This window comes from Trifolium pratense, linkage group LG2 (genome assembly GCF_020283565.1).
Source record: "Trifolium pratense cultivar HEN17-A07 linkage group LG2, ARS_RC_1.1, whole genome shotgun sequence".
Lineage (NCBI taxonomy): Eukaryota > Viridiplantae > Streptophyta > Magnoliopsida > Fabales > Fabaceae > Trifolium > Trifolium pratense.
In genome coordinates this window covers 30,130,299-30,146,703 of record NC_060060.1, presented here as the reverse complement: position 1 = coordinate 30,146,703, position 16,405 = coordinate 30,130,299, and the positions used below count along the sequence as shown (strand labels likewise).

The 16,405-nt window shown below is 35.1% G+C and overlaps 2 protein-coding genes, 5 non-coding genes and 5 pseudogenes across 7 annotated transcripts; 5 read left to right on the top strand and 7 right to left on the bottom strand.

Annotated features, from left to right (window-relative positions):
* Nucleotides 1–24: 24 nt before the first annotated feature.
* Nucleotides 25–135, bottom strand: LOC123911960 (annotated as a pseudogene).
* A 1,001-nt stretch (nt 136–1,136) lies between these two features.
* LOC123909421 lies at nt 1,137–3,312 on the top strand (annotated as a pseudogene).
* An 887-nt stretch (nt 3,313–4,199) lies between these two features.
* LOC123911965 lies at nt 4,200–4,307 on the bottom strand (annotated as a pseudogene).
* Nucleotides 4,308–4,847: 540 nt separating this feature from the next.
* Nucleotides 4,848–4,966, bottom strand: LOC123911950. The gene has a single exon (XR_006810813.1). It is a non-coding gene; the product is annotated as a U5 spliceosomal RNA (small nuclear RNA).
* Nucleotides 4,967–5,514: 548 nt separating this feature from the next.
* On the bottom strand, nt 5,515–5,630 carry LOC123911947. The gene has a single exon (XR_006810810.1). It is a non-coding gene; the product is annotated as a U5 spliceosomal RNA (small nuclear RNA).
* A 778-nt stretch (nt 5,631–6,408) lies between these two features.
* On the bottom strand, nt 6,409–6,523 carry LOC123911958. Its single transcript, XR_006810820.1, has one exon. It is a non-coding gene; the product is annotated as a U5 spliceosomal RNA (small nuclear RNA).
* A 53-nt stretch (nt 6,524–6,576) lies between these two features.
* Nucleotides 6,577–7,659, bottom strand: LOC123904522 (cytochrome P450 89A9-like). Its single transcript, XM_045954178.1, has 2 exons — nt 7,653–7,659; nt 6,577–7,315 (listed from the first exon to the last, which is right to left on the bottom strand). Exons 1-2 carry the CDS (start codon nt 7,657–7,659, stop codon nt 6,906–6,908), a joined length of 417 nt encoding a protein of 138 aa, XP_045810134.1. The 3' UTR covers nt 6,577–6,905.
* LOC123909586 (cytochrome P450 89A2-like) lies at nt 7,341–9,569 on the top strand. The gene is made up of 2 exons (XM_045960453.1): nt 7,341–9,404; nt 9,440–9,569. Exon 1 carries the CDS (start codon nt 7,825–7,827, stop codon nt 9,343–9,345), a length of 1,521 nt encoding a protein of 506 aa, XP_045816409.1. The 5' UTR covers nt 7,341–7,824; the 3' UTR covers nt 9,346–9,404; nt 9,440–9,569.
* Nucleotides 9,570–9,709: 140 nt separating this feature from the next.
* On the top strand, nt 9,710–9,829 carry LOC123911959. The gene has a single exon (XR_006810821.1). It is a non-coding gene; the product is annotated as a U5 spliceosomal RNA (small nuclear RNA).
* A 781-nt stretch (nt 9,830–10,610) lies between these two features.
* LOC123911962 lies at nt 10,611–10,718 on the top strand (annotated as a pseudogene).
* A 500-nt stretch (nt 10,719–11,218) lies between these two features.
* Nucleotides 11,219–11,339, top strand: LOC123911952. Its single transcript, XR_006810815.1, has one exon. It is a non-coding gene; the product is annotated as a U5 spliceosomal RNA (small nuclear RNA).
* Nucleotides 11,318–15,112, bottom strand: LOC123904521 (annotated as a pseudogene).
* Nucleotides 15,113–16,405: the final 1,293 nt, after the last annotated feature.

The following is a 16,405-nucleotide window of genomic DNA, read 5'->3' as shown; positions in this document are numbered from 1 at the left end:
TAGGATCAATAGGGGTCTTCCGACAGGAGACCACCTTACAAAAATAGAGTTATGCCACTTTGAAGCAACGAGCACACAGTATTCTTTAGTAAAAGGCGAAAGAATAGTTTGCTTTGTGCTCTTGATGGCATGGCTCCATAATGAATTTATGCTAAGCCTACCTCTTCATAATGTAATAATAACTTGAGCTCCTTTGAATTAAGCGATGTGGGATGATTCCACACCTCCGGACACACATTAGTGAGCGTCTGGAGAGATAATGTCGCGAGTCACCAAATTTGCTTTTGTCGGCAACCTGTCTCGGAATAGTCTCTGCGCAAATATAGAAACCTTCAAGGGAACATGTTTGTGCCATATAAATCTCCTGCTGCCCTCAAAACACCATCCTCCTGAGTGGTTAGAGCTGATAAACACCCGCGAACATAATAACCCCTAGCATGATCAAGCTACCACTTGTTTGAAAGATGAGTCTGCCAAATAATATTGTGAAGTAAAGCCCTGCATTACCCTAACAACTCCTCCCCCATGCCCACAAACGTCTCTGCCACTTCCAACCTAACAAAAACATCTCCTTCACCGTACTTGACTTGTTTTCTGCCAAGTCTAATATGCGCCTAAACCTCAAACTCAAGGGAATCCCACCTAACCACGACTCAATCCAGAAATAAGTGTTTGCCCCATCGTCCACCGTTTTTGAGATGCACTCCTCAAACCAACTATCTTCTAGTCCACCTACACCATCATCACATATTTTCACAATCTCCCATGATGAACCATTTCAAACAAGCTACCAACTTCCCTCCATCCACTCATAACAGGCTACCAACACCCTGAACCAAAAAACCCCTCTACCTATCAACATCCTCCAGCACCATTTACCTAAAAGAGCAATGTTAAACTCCCTCATCTATCTAACCCCTAATCCTCCGTACTCCTTTCGTAAACAAATAGTTTTCCAACCTATATCCAAGAAGTCTTCCTATGTTTCTCACTCCCACCCAAAACAAAGGTATAGTTTAATTAATAGGTAAGTATTTATAAACGGTTCCACTAGTTTGTTGGACTTTAGTTATTTGAATAACATTTCTGGTTTTGACACACAGACACACTCTATCCTCATAAGAGCAAATTTATTAAGCTTCCTTCAATACAAGAAGTATTTGAAGGAGCAAGAAAAATGAGAGAAAACACCTTACAGCACAGAGCATAAAGCCCCTCAAAAACAAAGGGCAAGGATCCACCTATACAACCAAAACCAAGGCCCCTACAAACTGAGCAAAACAAAAAAATACGCTCCAACACAAACAAAAGGAAATCAGTGAAAATAAACCAAACCCCTAAGAAGCCGGAATCTGCCACCACAAAAGTCAGGCCGAAACCAAGCAAGTCGGACCGCAGCAAAACCTCAACAAGATCAACTGAGAAGACAATCTCCGGGATCCCAAGTCCACTCATAGAACATACAAGGAGACAATTTCATTCTTGTTAAACACCACTTCCAACTCAAAACTTTGATTTCTTCTACCATAAGAACAAAGGAACCATTTGCAAAGATTCCACAACACGTATTATTAATAATAATGGAATCATCATCATCATCATCATGGTTCATAGCAATTGTCTCTTTCTGCGTCATCTTCCTCATCAGAACTATCTTCTCCACCAAAACAACCACCGCAACTCTCCCTCCTGGTCCACCACACATACCAATCATCACAACCATCTTATGGCTCCGAAAATCACTATCCCAACCTGAACTATTTCTCAAAGCCCTCCACACCAAATACGGTCCTATCATCACTCTCAGAATCGGTTCTCATCCTGCAATTTTCATCGCCGACCATTCCATCGCTCACCAAGCTCTCATTCAAAACTCCTCTGTTTTCTCCGACCGCCCCAAAGCACTCCCCACCGTCAAAATAACCACCAGCAACCAACATAATATCAGTTTTGCTTCATATGGTCCCACATGGCGTACCCTCCGTCGTAACCTCGCCTCAGAGATGCTTCATCCTTCCAAAATCAAATCTTTCTCCGAAATTCGCAACTGGGTATTGGAAACTCTCATCAACCGTCTCAAATCCGCTTCGGAATCAGAATCTGCAGATTCTGTTACGGTTGTTTCTCACTTTCATCATGCCATGTTCTGTTTACTGGTTTTTATGTGTTTTGGTGAAAGAGTTAATGATGAGATAGTCAGTGACATCTTACGTGTACAACGGAATCATTTGTTGAGTATTAGCAGATTCAATATTTTGAATGTCTGGCCTAGAGTTACGAAGATTTTGTTGCGGAAACGATGGGAGGAGTTTTTGAAATTGCGTAAGGATCAAGATGATGTTTTGATTCCCTTGATAAGAGCAAGGAAGCAAGTTAAGGAGAGTGGATTGAACAATGTTAGAAGTGTTGTTTCGTATGTGGATACTCTTTTGGAGTTGGGTTGCCTGAGGAGAAGGGTAAGATGAAATGGTTACACTTTGTTCGGAGTTTTTGAATGCAGGGACAGATACTACTTCCACTGCTTTGCAGTGGATTATGGCGAATTTGGTGAAGTACCCGCACGTTCAGAGGAGGATTGTGGAGGAGATTAGGGATGTGATGGGTGGGGATGATAATGGAGAGAAAAAGGAAGTGAAAGAGGAAGACTTGCATAAGCTTCCATATCTTAAGTGTGTGATTTTGGAAGGGTTGAGGCGTCATCCACCGGCTCATTTTGTGTTGCCACATGCGGTGACCGAGGATGTTGTTTTGGATGGTTATTTGGTGCCTAAAAATGGAACTGTGAATTTTATGGTGGCTGAGATGGGGTGGGATCCTCGTGTTTGGGAGGATCCAATGGAATTTAAGCCAGAGAGGTTTTTGAAGGATGAAACATTTGATATTACAGGGAGTAAAGAGATAAAGATGATGCCGTTTGGAGCTGGGAGGAGAATTTGTCCTGCATATAATTTAGCTTTGCTTCATTTGGAATATTTTGTGGCTAATTTGGTTTGGAATTTTGACTGGAAGGTTCCGGAGGGTGGGCAGGTGGATTTGTCGGAGAAACAAGAATTCACTATTGTCATGAAAAATCCATTGCAGGTTCATATTTCTCCTAGGATCTAGATTAGGTGCTATGTGTGCCCATATCATTGGAGTATGTAAATAACAATAAAATGTTGGTTTAGTTGTTATTGAAAGCAAAATGTGTCTACAACTTTGTGTAAACCATATCCATAATTCTCTGCTTGGCAATGTCATATTAGAGCCTCCAATGATGAGATTTTGCTTCATCCAATGGATCCGTTATGAATACATATACCTTCTTTTTTTTAGAATAATAATGCATACATATGGTTGTTCATTCTTATATATATCTTGATTCTTGTATATAAAATAAAGGTATGATGATGATGATGATGTTTGTTGTAATATTAAATTGGTTTTATTTTGGTAGACTGATGCATACTATGGTGGTAGACTAGGAATGTATGTCCTAGCTGAGACAAGGGAATTATGTTTAGGTTCATAGTATCTTAGATACATATGGATTATGCATCCTCACTATACAGCCGTGGTCTTAATTATATGTCTGTAATTTGTAATTTTGAGTGGAGAAATGATGCATAGAATGGACAAAGCTGAGTAATTTTGGTCAGAGTGAAATGTTGGTTCACTCTGAATAACAACATCCACAGTTGTAGAGTTACTGTATTAACTGTATTAATCAATCATCGATTACTGTATTAACTGTCTACTAGTTACAATTTAAATAGAAATTTGTGTTTCTGTATCAACTATCTACTATCTATTAGTTTGTGCCGGTAGTGTTCTTAGGCATATATCTTAAAAAATGAAGGATCATATGCCCAAAGAGCTTTTCCTTGCATTGAACTTATATGTTTGTATAGTGTGATATGCAATATTGTGTGCAGCCAAAGCTTAAATTCTTAGCTAGGCTTTATCTGCAATTGGCTATGTAGTTGAGGCATCTACCCTCAATGTATTTAACATCTTTTGGTTGGTTCCATTTCATATTATTAACATTCCATGCACTATATTATTAGTCAAATTTTTCAATTGAATACCATAATCTGTAGTTAAGACTCTTAGAATCAGAGTTGGGTCTAACGCAACTGTTACTCTACAAAACCAACATGTAAAGTGAAAATTGTCTATATTATAACAAAAATATAGCAAGGTAAAAACGAACATGGTTGTTGTATGCATACATCCCTCACATTGATCGCATGAAAATAGTAGCAAATACACTGTATTTTTTAGTAAAAGGCAAAAGAATAGTTCACTTTGTACTTACTACATGGCACCACAACTAGCAAGATGGTTAACCTCAACTATTTATGTTGTAGCTATAGCTAGAACTTTCTTCTCATTAAGCAATGCGGGACTTGGTTGTTTTCATAAGTAAATCTATACATTTATACATTCCGCAACTGCAATTTTTACAGCAAAGTATTTCTTCAGAATATCGTTTTTGAGTGTTTGTGTATTAGAAAACTGAAAGAAAGAAAGAACGAATATAAGCTTTGGGATTTTAGTTTAGTGCTGTTTTTTTCTGTTCAATTTTTCTGCATAATCACAGATTTCTGGTGTGTTGGGGTAGTTTTATTTGCATTGTGGCGGAGTCTTCAATACAGGAAGTTTTCTGGACTGTTGTGGAGGTGTTGTATTGTATCAGTCAGTGCTTTATTGTAATAATTTGTGCTTTAGTTGTATCAAAAAGTAGCATGATTCATATATTTAAAACAAAGAAACCATAATTGTTAGTATCTAATTTAATTTAAAATCATCATCATAAACTACAATCATTTATTTACTTTAGAAAAACTTTGGAGTAAGATCAATAGGGGCCTTCAAACAGAAGACCACCTTACAAAAATAGAGGTATGCCACTTGAAGCAACGAGCACACGGTATTCTTTAGTAAAAGGCGAAAGAATAGTTCGCTTTGTGCTCATTGCATGGCTCCATAACTTAAATGATTGCTAAGCCTACCTATTTATAATGTAAGAATAACTTAAGCTCCTTTGAATTAAGCAATGTGGGACTTGATTTTTTTATCTTTGATCATATATAGCTTGTACTTTAATGGTATCAAATTGTTGCTTCATTTTCTATTTTCAGAACGTTGCCAGTTTTCTCGATTCTCGCCAATCTCAACCACACCGACTATATACAGATTGAATTAGACATCTTTGGTTGCAGTTCTATTTATAATAAATGTTGAGATAACATGATGGATGGAAAATGAAGTCTAGTCTACAATATTCATCGTTGTAACATATTTTATATACTTGGAGAACAAGCAAAGACCAGAGAGTTGATTATTTGAGACATGAGAAATGCTACATTGTTCAAGTGCTGCAACATGTAGTGGAGGAAAAGGTATTGAAGCTTACACAACTTTGATATCTGTTATAGATACACATCAGTAATGTAGGCTACATAGAGACTATAAATCAATAAAAACATAATACAAATATTAACAAGCATAGAATTTTGGACTAAACTTTAGGGACCTTTTAAAAGGTCACCTCACAAAAATAGAGGAATGCCACTAAAAGTAGCAAGTACACGGTATTCTTTAGTAAAAGGCGAAAGAATAGTTCGCTTTGTAGTTGCTACATGGCTCCACAGTTTGAAAGAAGACTAACCTTAACTACTTATATTGTGGCTATAGCTAGAATTTCTTACAATTAAGCAATGTGGGACTTGGTGGTTTACATAAGTAAAATCTATACATTCTACAACTGCAAGTTTTACTGTAAAATATTTCTTGACAATATCGTTTTAGAGAGTGTTTGTAGTAGTATTAGAAAATATAAAGAAAGAATATAAGCTGTGACTCGCAACTTCATAAGCATCATATCCAGCATATGGTATAAATATAAAACCATTGGCATTGGAGATAATAAGATCATGGAAGGGTAATAATCAAAAGTACAGCAAAGGTTATTGGTACGATGTTACTAACAATATTTTTAAAGTTAAACTTAAATCAACTTTAACTATCCATAATTTAAATCTGGTTATATTCATGATGCAAAACATTATTTACTTTTTTTCTTTAATTACCACCCAAAACAGATAATTAAGATATACCTAATCACTATTAATGGAAAACTTCAGTATGAACCATACAACATTATACTTTAAATGTAACTATCTAATGAGGGTATATAAGTCGGATTCATAGAAGAATAAAAAATCAAAATATTTTCATTGGAAGTGGCAAAGTAGGTCGCATAAAAAATAGATTAATATTAATATTTAATACCACCTAGTATGATGCTAAAGTCCATAATTATGTACAAAATTGATAATGATAGCAATTTAGCCCCAAAAATAATCATAAACTACAATCATTTCTTCTAAGTGAGAAAAACATTAGACTAAGATCAATAGGGGCATTCCTACAGGAAACCACCTTACAAAAATAGAAGTATGCCACTTAAAACAACAAGCACACGGTATTCTTTAGTAAAAGGCGAAAGAATAGTTCGCTTTGCACTCACTGCATGGCTCCATAACATAACTGCATGGCTCCATAACATAAAAAGGTGTTAAGCCTACCTACTTATAATTTATAAATAACTTAACCTCCTTTTACTTAAGCAATGTGGGACTTAATGGTTTTTTTACAATCTCAGAACAAAAGAACAGTGATGTTAATCAAGTAGATACAACTGTTTAGTGAGGATGCATAACATGATTTCCCTGTCTCAACTAGGACATACATTCCTAGTCTACCACCATAATCTGCATCATATACTTTATTACAAAGCCAAGAACAGAATCTAGAATGGTTTACACAAAGTTGTAGACACATTTTACTTTCACTAACAACTGAATAAAGCAACATACATACTCCAAGGATATGGTTGAACTTGCACTTACACAGTGAATCTACATTCTAAGAGAAATATGAACCTTCAATGGATTTGTCATCACCACAGTGAATTCTGATGTTTCCGATAAATCAACATCTCCACCTTCTGGAACCTTCCAATCAAAATTCCAAACCAAATTAGCAACAAAATATTCCAAATGAAGCAAAGCTAAAGTATATCCAGGACAAATTCTCCTCCCAGCACCAAACGGCATCATCTTTATCTCTTTTTTACCTGTAATATCAAATGTTTCATCCTTCAAAAACCTCTCCGGTTTAAACTCCATTGGATCCTCCCAAACACGAGAATCCCATCCCATTTCTGCCACCAAAAAATTCACCACCCCAGTTTTAGGCACCAAATAACCATTCAAAACCACATCCTCAGTCACTCTGTGAGGCAACACAAAGTGCCCCGGTGGATGCACTTATGAAGTTACTTTAGGGGAAATTTTGTCAGCTTGGGGGGCCTAGAGCAATGCAGGGGGCCTAAAGAGCCCTAAATATATTAGGCCCTAAATTGACTAGGCCTCATAAATTAAAAATAGGCCCTAAGGCCTAAAATGGGCCCCTAAGTTGTGCCTATGTACGTTCTCACAATACCTTTCACATTAATTATCAAGCATGAGATAATAAGTGTAGTCCCACATTGGAAATATTAATCAATGGCATCCAGCCAGCATACAATCTTGCAAACCAACTAGTAAAATGAGTCCCACATAGAAAAAGCAGAGGCTAAAGTTGCATGTTGATATAATAGAAACCACACATTACACTATCCTCGTAAGAGTAACTTGCATAGTAGATAGGACTAACATCATTGTTGTTAACTTGTAATTATGTAATAGAATCATGCATAGTTCAGAGCACATTGGCACACTATCCTATCCCTAAGAGTAAATTGTTGCATAATACTTGACACTTTTACATAACAAAATGGAAACCTGGTTCATTGCAGTACTTTCTCTATGCATAATCTTCCTCATCAGAGCCACCTTCTCCTCCCTTACCAACAATAAACCCACCGTAAACCTCCCTCCCGGTCCACCACATATACCAATCATCACAACCCTCTTATGGCTTCGAAAATCATTCTCACAACTCGAACCAGTTCTCAAAACACTCCATGCCAAACATGGTCCTATCATCACTCTCAAGATCATTTCCCGCCCTTCTATTTTCATTGCTGACCATTCCATAGCTCACCATGCTCTCATTCAAAACTCATCCATCTTCTCCGACCGTCCCAAACCATTTCCCACCTCCATAATCATGTCCTGCAACCAACACACCATTAGTTCTGCTTTTTATGGTGCCACTTGGCGTACCCTTCGTCATAACCTTGCCTCAGAGATGCTTCATCCTTCCAAAATCAAATCTTTCTCAGATATCCGCAAGTGGGTCCTAGACACTCTCATAATCCGTCTTAAATCCGCTTCAGAATCGGAATATGCAGATTCTGTTACTGTCATTCCTCACTTCAAGTATGCCATGTTTTGTTTGCTGGTTTTCATGTGTTTTGGTGAAAGAATTAACCATGAAAAAATCAATGACATTGACCGTGTACAACAATCCTTTCTGTTGAGTATCAGTAAAATCAACATACTGAATTTCTGGCCGAAAGTTACAAGGATTTTGTTGCATAAACGCTGGGAGGAGTTTTTGAAATTGCGTAAAGATCAAGAAGATGTTCTGCTTCCGTTAATAAGAGCCAGGAAGCAGGCTAAGGAAAGCAGATTGAACAATCTTAACACGTATGTGGATACTCTTTTGGAGTTGGAGTTGCCTGAGGAGAAACGTAAGTTGAATGAAGATGAAATGGTTAGTCTTTGTTTAGAGTTTTTGGGCGCTGGGACGGATACTACTTCCACTGCTTTGCAGTGGATAATGGCGAATTTGGTGAAGTACCCGGACGTGCAGAGGAGGATTGTGGAGGAGATTAGGGATGTGATGGGCGGAGATGATAATGGAGAGAAGAAGGAAGTGAAAGAGGAAGACTTGCATAAGTTTCAGTATCTCAAGTGTGTGATTTTGGAAGGGTTGAGGCGTCATCCACCGGGGCACTTTGTGTTGCCTCACGCGGTGACTGAGGATGTGGTTTTGAATGGTTACTTGGTGCCAAAAACTGGGGTGGTGAATTTTTTGGTGGCACAAATGGGGTGGGACTCTCGTGTTTGGGAGGATCCAATGGAGTTTAAGCCGGAGAGATTTTTGAAGGATGAAATGTTTGATATTACAGGGAAAAAAGAGATAAAGATGATGCCGTTTGGTGCTGGGAGGAGAATCTGTCCCGGATATACTTTAGCTTTGCTTCATTTGGAATATTTTGTTGCTAATTTGGTTTGGAATTTTGATTGGAAGGTTCCGGAAGGTGGAGATGTGGATTTGTCGGAAACATCAGAATTCACTGTGGTCATGACAAATCCATTGAAAGTTCATATTTCGCTTAGAATGTAGATTCTATGTTATGTGTAAGTGTAATCATATCCTTGGAGTATGTATGTTGCTTTATTCAGTTTTTTTTTTTTTTTTTGACTAATGCTTTATTCAGTTGTTAGTGAAAGTAAAATGTGTCTACAACTTTGTGTAAACCATTGTAGATTCTGTTCTTGGCTTTGTAATAAAGTATATGATGCAGATTATTGTCATATCTGAAAAACATGTTATGCATCCTCCCTAAACAGTTGTATCTTGACTAACATCACCGCTCTTTTGTTCCGAGATTATTAAAAAACCATTAAGTCCCACACTGCTTAAGTAAAAGGATGTTAAGTTATTTATACATTATAAGTAGGTAGGCTTAACACATCTTTTTGTTTTGGAGCCAAGCAATGAGCACAAAGCGAACTATTCTTTCGCCTTTTACTAAAGAATATTGTGTGCTTGTTTGCTTTAAGTGGCATATCTCTATTTTTGTAAGGTGGTCTTCAGTTGTAAGGCCCCTATTGATCTTAGTCTAATGTTTTTCTCACTTAAGTTTTCGATTGTGGTTTATGATTATTTTTGGTTCCCAATTGCTGTCATATCAATTTGGTACAGAATCATGGATTTTAGCAGCATATTAGGTAGTATTAATTTATTTTTTATGCTACCTGCTTTGCCACTTCCAATGAAGATTAAAAAAACAAAGATGCTCATTAGATAGTAGGTAGCAGTATTAAATATCTCGAATTTTTATTCTTCTATGAAGCTGACTTATATACCCTCATTAGAGATGCTCTAGTGCTTCCTAGTTATATTCATTTTTCATTCTAATATTATATATATAACAGCATATGGTTCTTTAATAGGTGTGGTGATTGATATTCGAGTATAGTATTGTATGGTTCATACTGAAGTTTTCCATTAATAGTGACTAACTAGACCTTCCGAGCAATATTTTGAGTATTGTCATATCTGATGGATGGTTGAATTTGATTTATGTTTAACCTGAAAAACATTGTTAGTGACATTGTGTCAATGCCAATGGTTATATTTATACCATATGCTGGATATGATTCTTATGAAGTTGCGAGTCACAATTTACATTCTTTCTTTATATTTTCTAATACTACTGTAAACACTGAAACAATTTTGTCAAGAATTACTTTACCGTAAAACTTACAGTTGCAGAATGTCTAGATTTTACTTATGAAAACCAAGTCCCACATTGCTTAATTGTAAGAAATTCATGCTATAGCTACAATATAAGTAGTTAAGGCTAGTCTTCGTTCAAATTGTGGAGCCATGTAGTAAGGACAAAGCGAACTATTCTTTTGCCTTTTACTAAAGAATACGTACTTGCTACTATAAGTGGCATTCCTCTATTTTGGGAGGTTTTTTATTGATCTGTAGTCTCAATGGAGCCTACATTACTGATGTCTATCTATCTATAACAGATATCAAAGCTTCAATACCTTTTCCTCCACTTCATGTTGCAGCGCCTTGAACGATGTAACCTTGAACAAAAGCCAATTTAATGGTAGTTTCAAGTATGAGTTTGATTGGCTAAAATGCCATTTCCACAACAGTCCAGAAAATTGCATGTATTGAAGACTCAGCCACATTGCATATAAAACCAACCCATCATACCAGAAATCTGTGATTATGCAGAAAAAAACAGCACTAACTACAATCGCAAAGCTTATATTCGTTCTTTCTATCAGTTTTATAATATGAAAACACTCTCAAAAAGGATATTCTCAAGAAATACTTTGCTGTAAAACTTGCAGTTGCGGAATGTATAGATTTACTTATGAAAACAACCAAGTCCCACATTGCTTGATGAGAAGAAGTTCTACCTATAGCTACAACATAAATAGTTGAGGTTAACCTTCTTTTCCAGTTGTGGAGTCCTGTAGTAAGTACAAAGCGAACTATTCTTTCGCCTTTTACTAAAGAATACCGTGTACTTGCTACTATAAGTGGCGTTCCTCAATTTTTGAAAGGTGACCTTCCCTTGAAAGAAGGTCCCTAAAATTATAGTAACAAAATTGAATTCTTGTAATTTCAGGTGCATATAATATTTTTAGATAAGTTAGTATCCAATTTTGATTCTGGCTTAAATATCTTTACATGCTTCTACAAATAGTAAATGTGAAAAGTAAAAGGAAAAGAGAGTAATTTCCAACTTTACGCTATTGAGCGAAATGCTTTGAGCATGCATCATATTTTTAAAGTAAAGAAAGTCAACATTCTTGAGATTGTGTATGAGATGGCGATGTTTCTCCAGTCTTCTCTTGAAGCAACGGTATAGTGCACACTTGATTCTCACTGTCATCTTCAAATTTATCCACACTGTGCACAAATATTCCTACAAGATATACATACACATTAATCACAACAGAAGTAAATAAAAATAATTTCCATCTTTACCATGTTTTAGGCATTTATGAAGATAGGATGATTTTCATGCGACCAAAACATCCATCATATCGGTTCAAAAGAATTACTGACATGAATTCTTCTTTTTGGAAAATTAACAAGAATATTTTGTGAAGACATACCGATAAACCATATTCCAGCTGCTGGAAATAATACAGTTGTTAGAATCAATATCGTTGTTCTCCAGTTGTTAATGCTGTCCTGCATTATCATTTTGCGTCAAATCATTATCAAAAGAATTTCCACGACACGCATTTCTTGAAAGATATGATTGTACATAAAACTGTAAAAGGTGCGTGGGGGAATCTCTAAAAAGCTAACCTCGAGAACTCCAACAAGAGGTGAGGAAGGTACGTCTCCGAAGACATGAATGGCGACAGTAGACATAACCATCGATAGAGGCCTCAAACTTGGCTTAACACAATGGAGACATACATAATTCACCGGACCCTGAAAAGAAAACCACAAGCAAAGATCTAAATAATCAGAAGAAAACACGAACAACAGTACAATGAGATTTAGTTCTTAGAGACCGAGTTTTAATATCTAATTTCCCAAATGTAGAGGAACATTATTTTACTTGAAACACATAAATATTCATTGATGGTAAGAAAGTGTGTAAAAAGGATAGTATTTTAAAATAAAAATTGAACACGGAGATTTTCCTTGCAAAGAAGGAAAATACCTGAGTGTCAAAAACAAGAAGTTCGCCGATAGAGAAAAGAACAAGAAAGCCATTCACATTTCTGCATAAAAAGGCACCAAAAAAAAATGCTGCACCAAGAAATGTTGTCACTGATAGAAGCTGCAAAATTAAGGAGTGTAGACTTAGTGAGTAATTAGTGTTATTAGGAATGAGTTATGTATAACGGTATAAAATTAATACTTTAAACCATCTTTAATTTGACTACCAACCTTAAATGCATTTGGTAAGGTGTTAGTCATAAAATCAAGAACAAAGCCTCCAGCTAATGTGCCCACTATTCCGCATACGACTGTAATTCCTCCAAATACCAAATCTGCATCAGCCTACAAAAAGTATACAAGCTTTAATATACAAGAATGAACTATGACAGTAATGGCTTTTGTATGCATAAGGGATCACTGGATGAAGCAAAATCTCACCATGTGATAAATATTATAGCAAGCTTTGGGACCCCAATATGAGTAAGCACCTATGACAAAGTTGTATGCTATGTGGCCTACAAATAGAACCATATATGTTGCTCAACCTCAACTCTTCCATCAAATGTAGGACGTTAACCCATACTTGATATATCAAAACAATGCGTACAGTATATTAGAGGGAGTTAGAACTTAGAAGTACCTAGGACATTGATAACATAAACCTTATCAAGATGGAGTGCTTTCATATCAACCAAAAAACTTGAAACCTGATCAAACATTTTTGTCGCAGATTTAGACCTAAATAAGAATCGATCAGATATAATTTTAATGCATCAGCCACTAAATGATAGATGTCAAAAGGTATGTGTTCTAACTTGGATTGGTCATTTGAGCTTTTTGTCTTTGAACTTGGCCTTTAAGGACAGTGACTCTTCTTTTCTAATAGAAGCCTTTGTGACTTTGAAATGAGTTTGTTACAGATAATAAAATTTTAGGGATTGTATTTAGCTTATGCTTAATTCCTAGTGTGTACCTTGAATTCCTAATGCAACTGTCTCAGGTACTTGCGCCGTTACTAAATCAGCTGGAAAAAAACCTGGATCAAAAAGTAGTTTAAAGATGGAAAGCGATAATAGCAGTTTACTATAAACCAATTCCATAAAAATGTGTACCTTTCAACTGTAAAGGCTTCATTAAAAATCCTAAAATAGAAAATGAAGCATCAATATAGACTCTATCCAGAACGCATAACGCCAACCAAAATGACTTCCAACCTATTATTGAACACAAAGGATAAACCAGAAAATAAGTACATGGACATTTAGTATTTACATTTAGTGTTTAATAATGATATCGAAACCAGATAAGGACATACCAAACCACCATAGATACAGAGAAGTGCATATCCCGATGGTATACACATGTAAAATATTGCGAGCCATGTTGTTATCTGATGCAAACATTATTAGTATGAGATAGAGATTCCCACCAGAAAGAAAAAGGAACAGAAAGCAATTATCGACAAATTACATTGCAACCAATGTCCAACAGTTGAAACCGAGAAAACTTGGCACATCTCGTGTTACTCAAGTGATTAGTAGTAATATTCTTTGTCAGTTCGATTATTACACGGTACTAATAATATATTATTTCATTTCAGTTATGCGATCACTCTGCCTAACTCTGATTATATAAAGAAATTTTACATGTGAAAGAAACAAACCTGAGAAGCTGGGGCATTGTCATTAATAAAAGGTGCTGCTAGACTTATAAACGAAGCCTCGCAATGCCAACCAGCCTATAGAGAATAGCGAAAGCAATTCTCGTTATATTTGGTACTAATAGTTAACTGCAGAAAACGAAAAAATCATATAACTTGAAAGTTAAGGAACCACTTACATGCGACAGACTGAAATGGACCAGAGAGTCCAAACTGACGATCCAACTGCTATAAGTCTAAATGGATTTACACCGCAAAACATACGAATTGCGAGAAAGGATTTTATGTCAGTTAATTGGTTTGTATATGTTTAAGCTAATAAAAGTATTCTCAGATGATTGCAACACGAATGGTTATTCTAATTACCTCTTAGCTATAACTTCGTGACGCAGTTAAGCGTACAACAATCTATACCATACAATGGAGCATTAATTGTAGATATTTTTTGGTTTCCCTCTAGAAACATGTGAAGATCCACATTTTGCACACTATGAGGTTAAAGTGGAGATGATGATCCATGCATTCCATCTCCATTACAAAAGAATATTGTAGACTAGAATTCATTTTCCATCTTATTATAAATAGAACTCTAGCGGCCATCAATTATAGTAGGATTGCATATATATGGAAAAATTACTTACTTGGCCCCTCCAAGCTCATTTGTTGTGGCTGTAGTGTGGGTCACAAATGTTTTGTACTGTGTGCGTATGACTTTTTCCGTCGTGTCTCCATTATATTGTACGCTCTTGTCGTTATTACTTGTTACTAAAGTAATAGTATACATACCTTGTCACACTTTTCAAACAATTGAAATTAGAATTTAATTTATATGCACTGTCGGTGTAAAGTTATTTTACACATGCGTCCAATAATATACCGACACATCATGTATGATAATTAAAAACACATGATGTGTTGGGGTTTGCATACTCGCACGACATGTCTTCATGAAATTATGAGGCAACATTAATGATATTGACTAGTTATACATACAAATATTTCAAACATGGTCATTTATTAAAGGTCGTTGTGTGATAAGCAACATTGATGATATTGACAAGTTATCATTTGTTAAGAGAACTTTAAAAATGGATTAAACCTTGTTTTATTATTGGTTATAGTGGCAACATGGAAATCTTCTTGTGTCCAAGACATTTCTCTTGTTTTAAATAATGTGACATACAATTTTCAATCATTAAAAGTCATGCAATTATAAGAAAACTCATTAAAAACTTACGGTTCTAATGCACTTATTGCATCAAGTCAACTGCTCTGAATTCATTTTCATCATACGGCACAATTGTATTATATTGTATTTGTGAGAAACACTTAGGCACACCCATTTGGGCACAAGTTTTAGGCACACACACATATAAATAAAAATAAATTAAAATTGTCACATTAATTTCACTTTAACCATTTTATCTTTATTTTTTAAAATTTTTTGTGAGTATGCCTAATACATATAATTTATGTTTGTGCCTATAGTAGACTTTCTCTGTATTTGTACTCTCTTCTTTTATTTTTTTGTTTACAAATAGACAAAATGATAATAATTATTAAAAAATCACACAGAGCCGAAATTTGAATACGTAATTTCCAAAAGAAATTGTTAATTGACAATCTTGAAACTTTAAAAATGGATTAAACCTTTTTTTTTTAAACAAGATTAAACCTTGTTTTATCTATACATATAATAAATATGATACATGACTTTGGTATGGATTTTTCATTATCCCAATTTTACCCTTTAATAATTGTTATTTTTTTATTAAAAAAAAGGAAAAGAAGGGAAAGTAACTATAATAAGCAGCTATACATCTATACATATAATAAATAGGATACAAGACTTTGGTATGGATTTTTCATTATCCCAATTTTACCTTTTAATAATTGTTATTTTTTTATTAAAAAAAAAAAGGGTCTTTTCTTTTTCTTATATAATAAATAGGATACATGACTTTGGTATGGATTTTTCATTATCCCAATTTTACCCTTTAATAATTGTTATTTTTTTATTAAAAAAAAAGGAAAAGAAGGGAAAGTAACTATAATAAGCAGATTTTTTATCTATACATATAATAAATAGGATACATGACTTTTGTATGGATTTTTCATTATCCCAATTTTACCCTTTAATAATTGTTATTTTTTTATTAAAAAAAAAGGAAAAGAAGGGAAAGTAACTATAATAAGTAGATTTTTTATCTATACATATCTATACATATAATAAATAGGATACATGACTTTGGTATGAATTTTTCATTATCCCAATTTTACCCTTTAATAATTGTTATTTTTTTATTT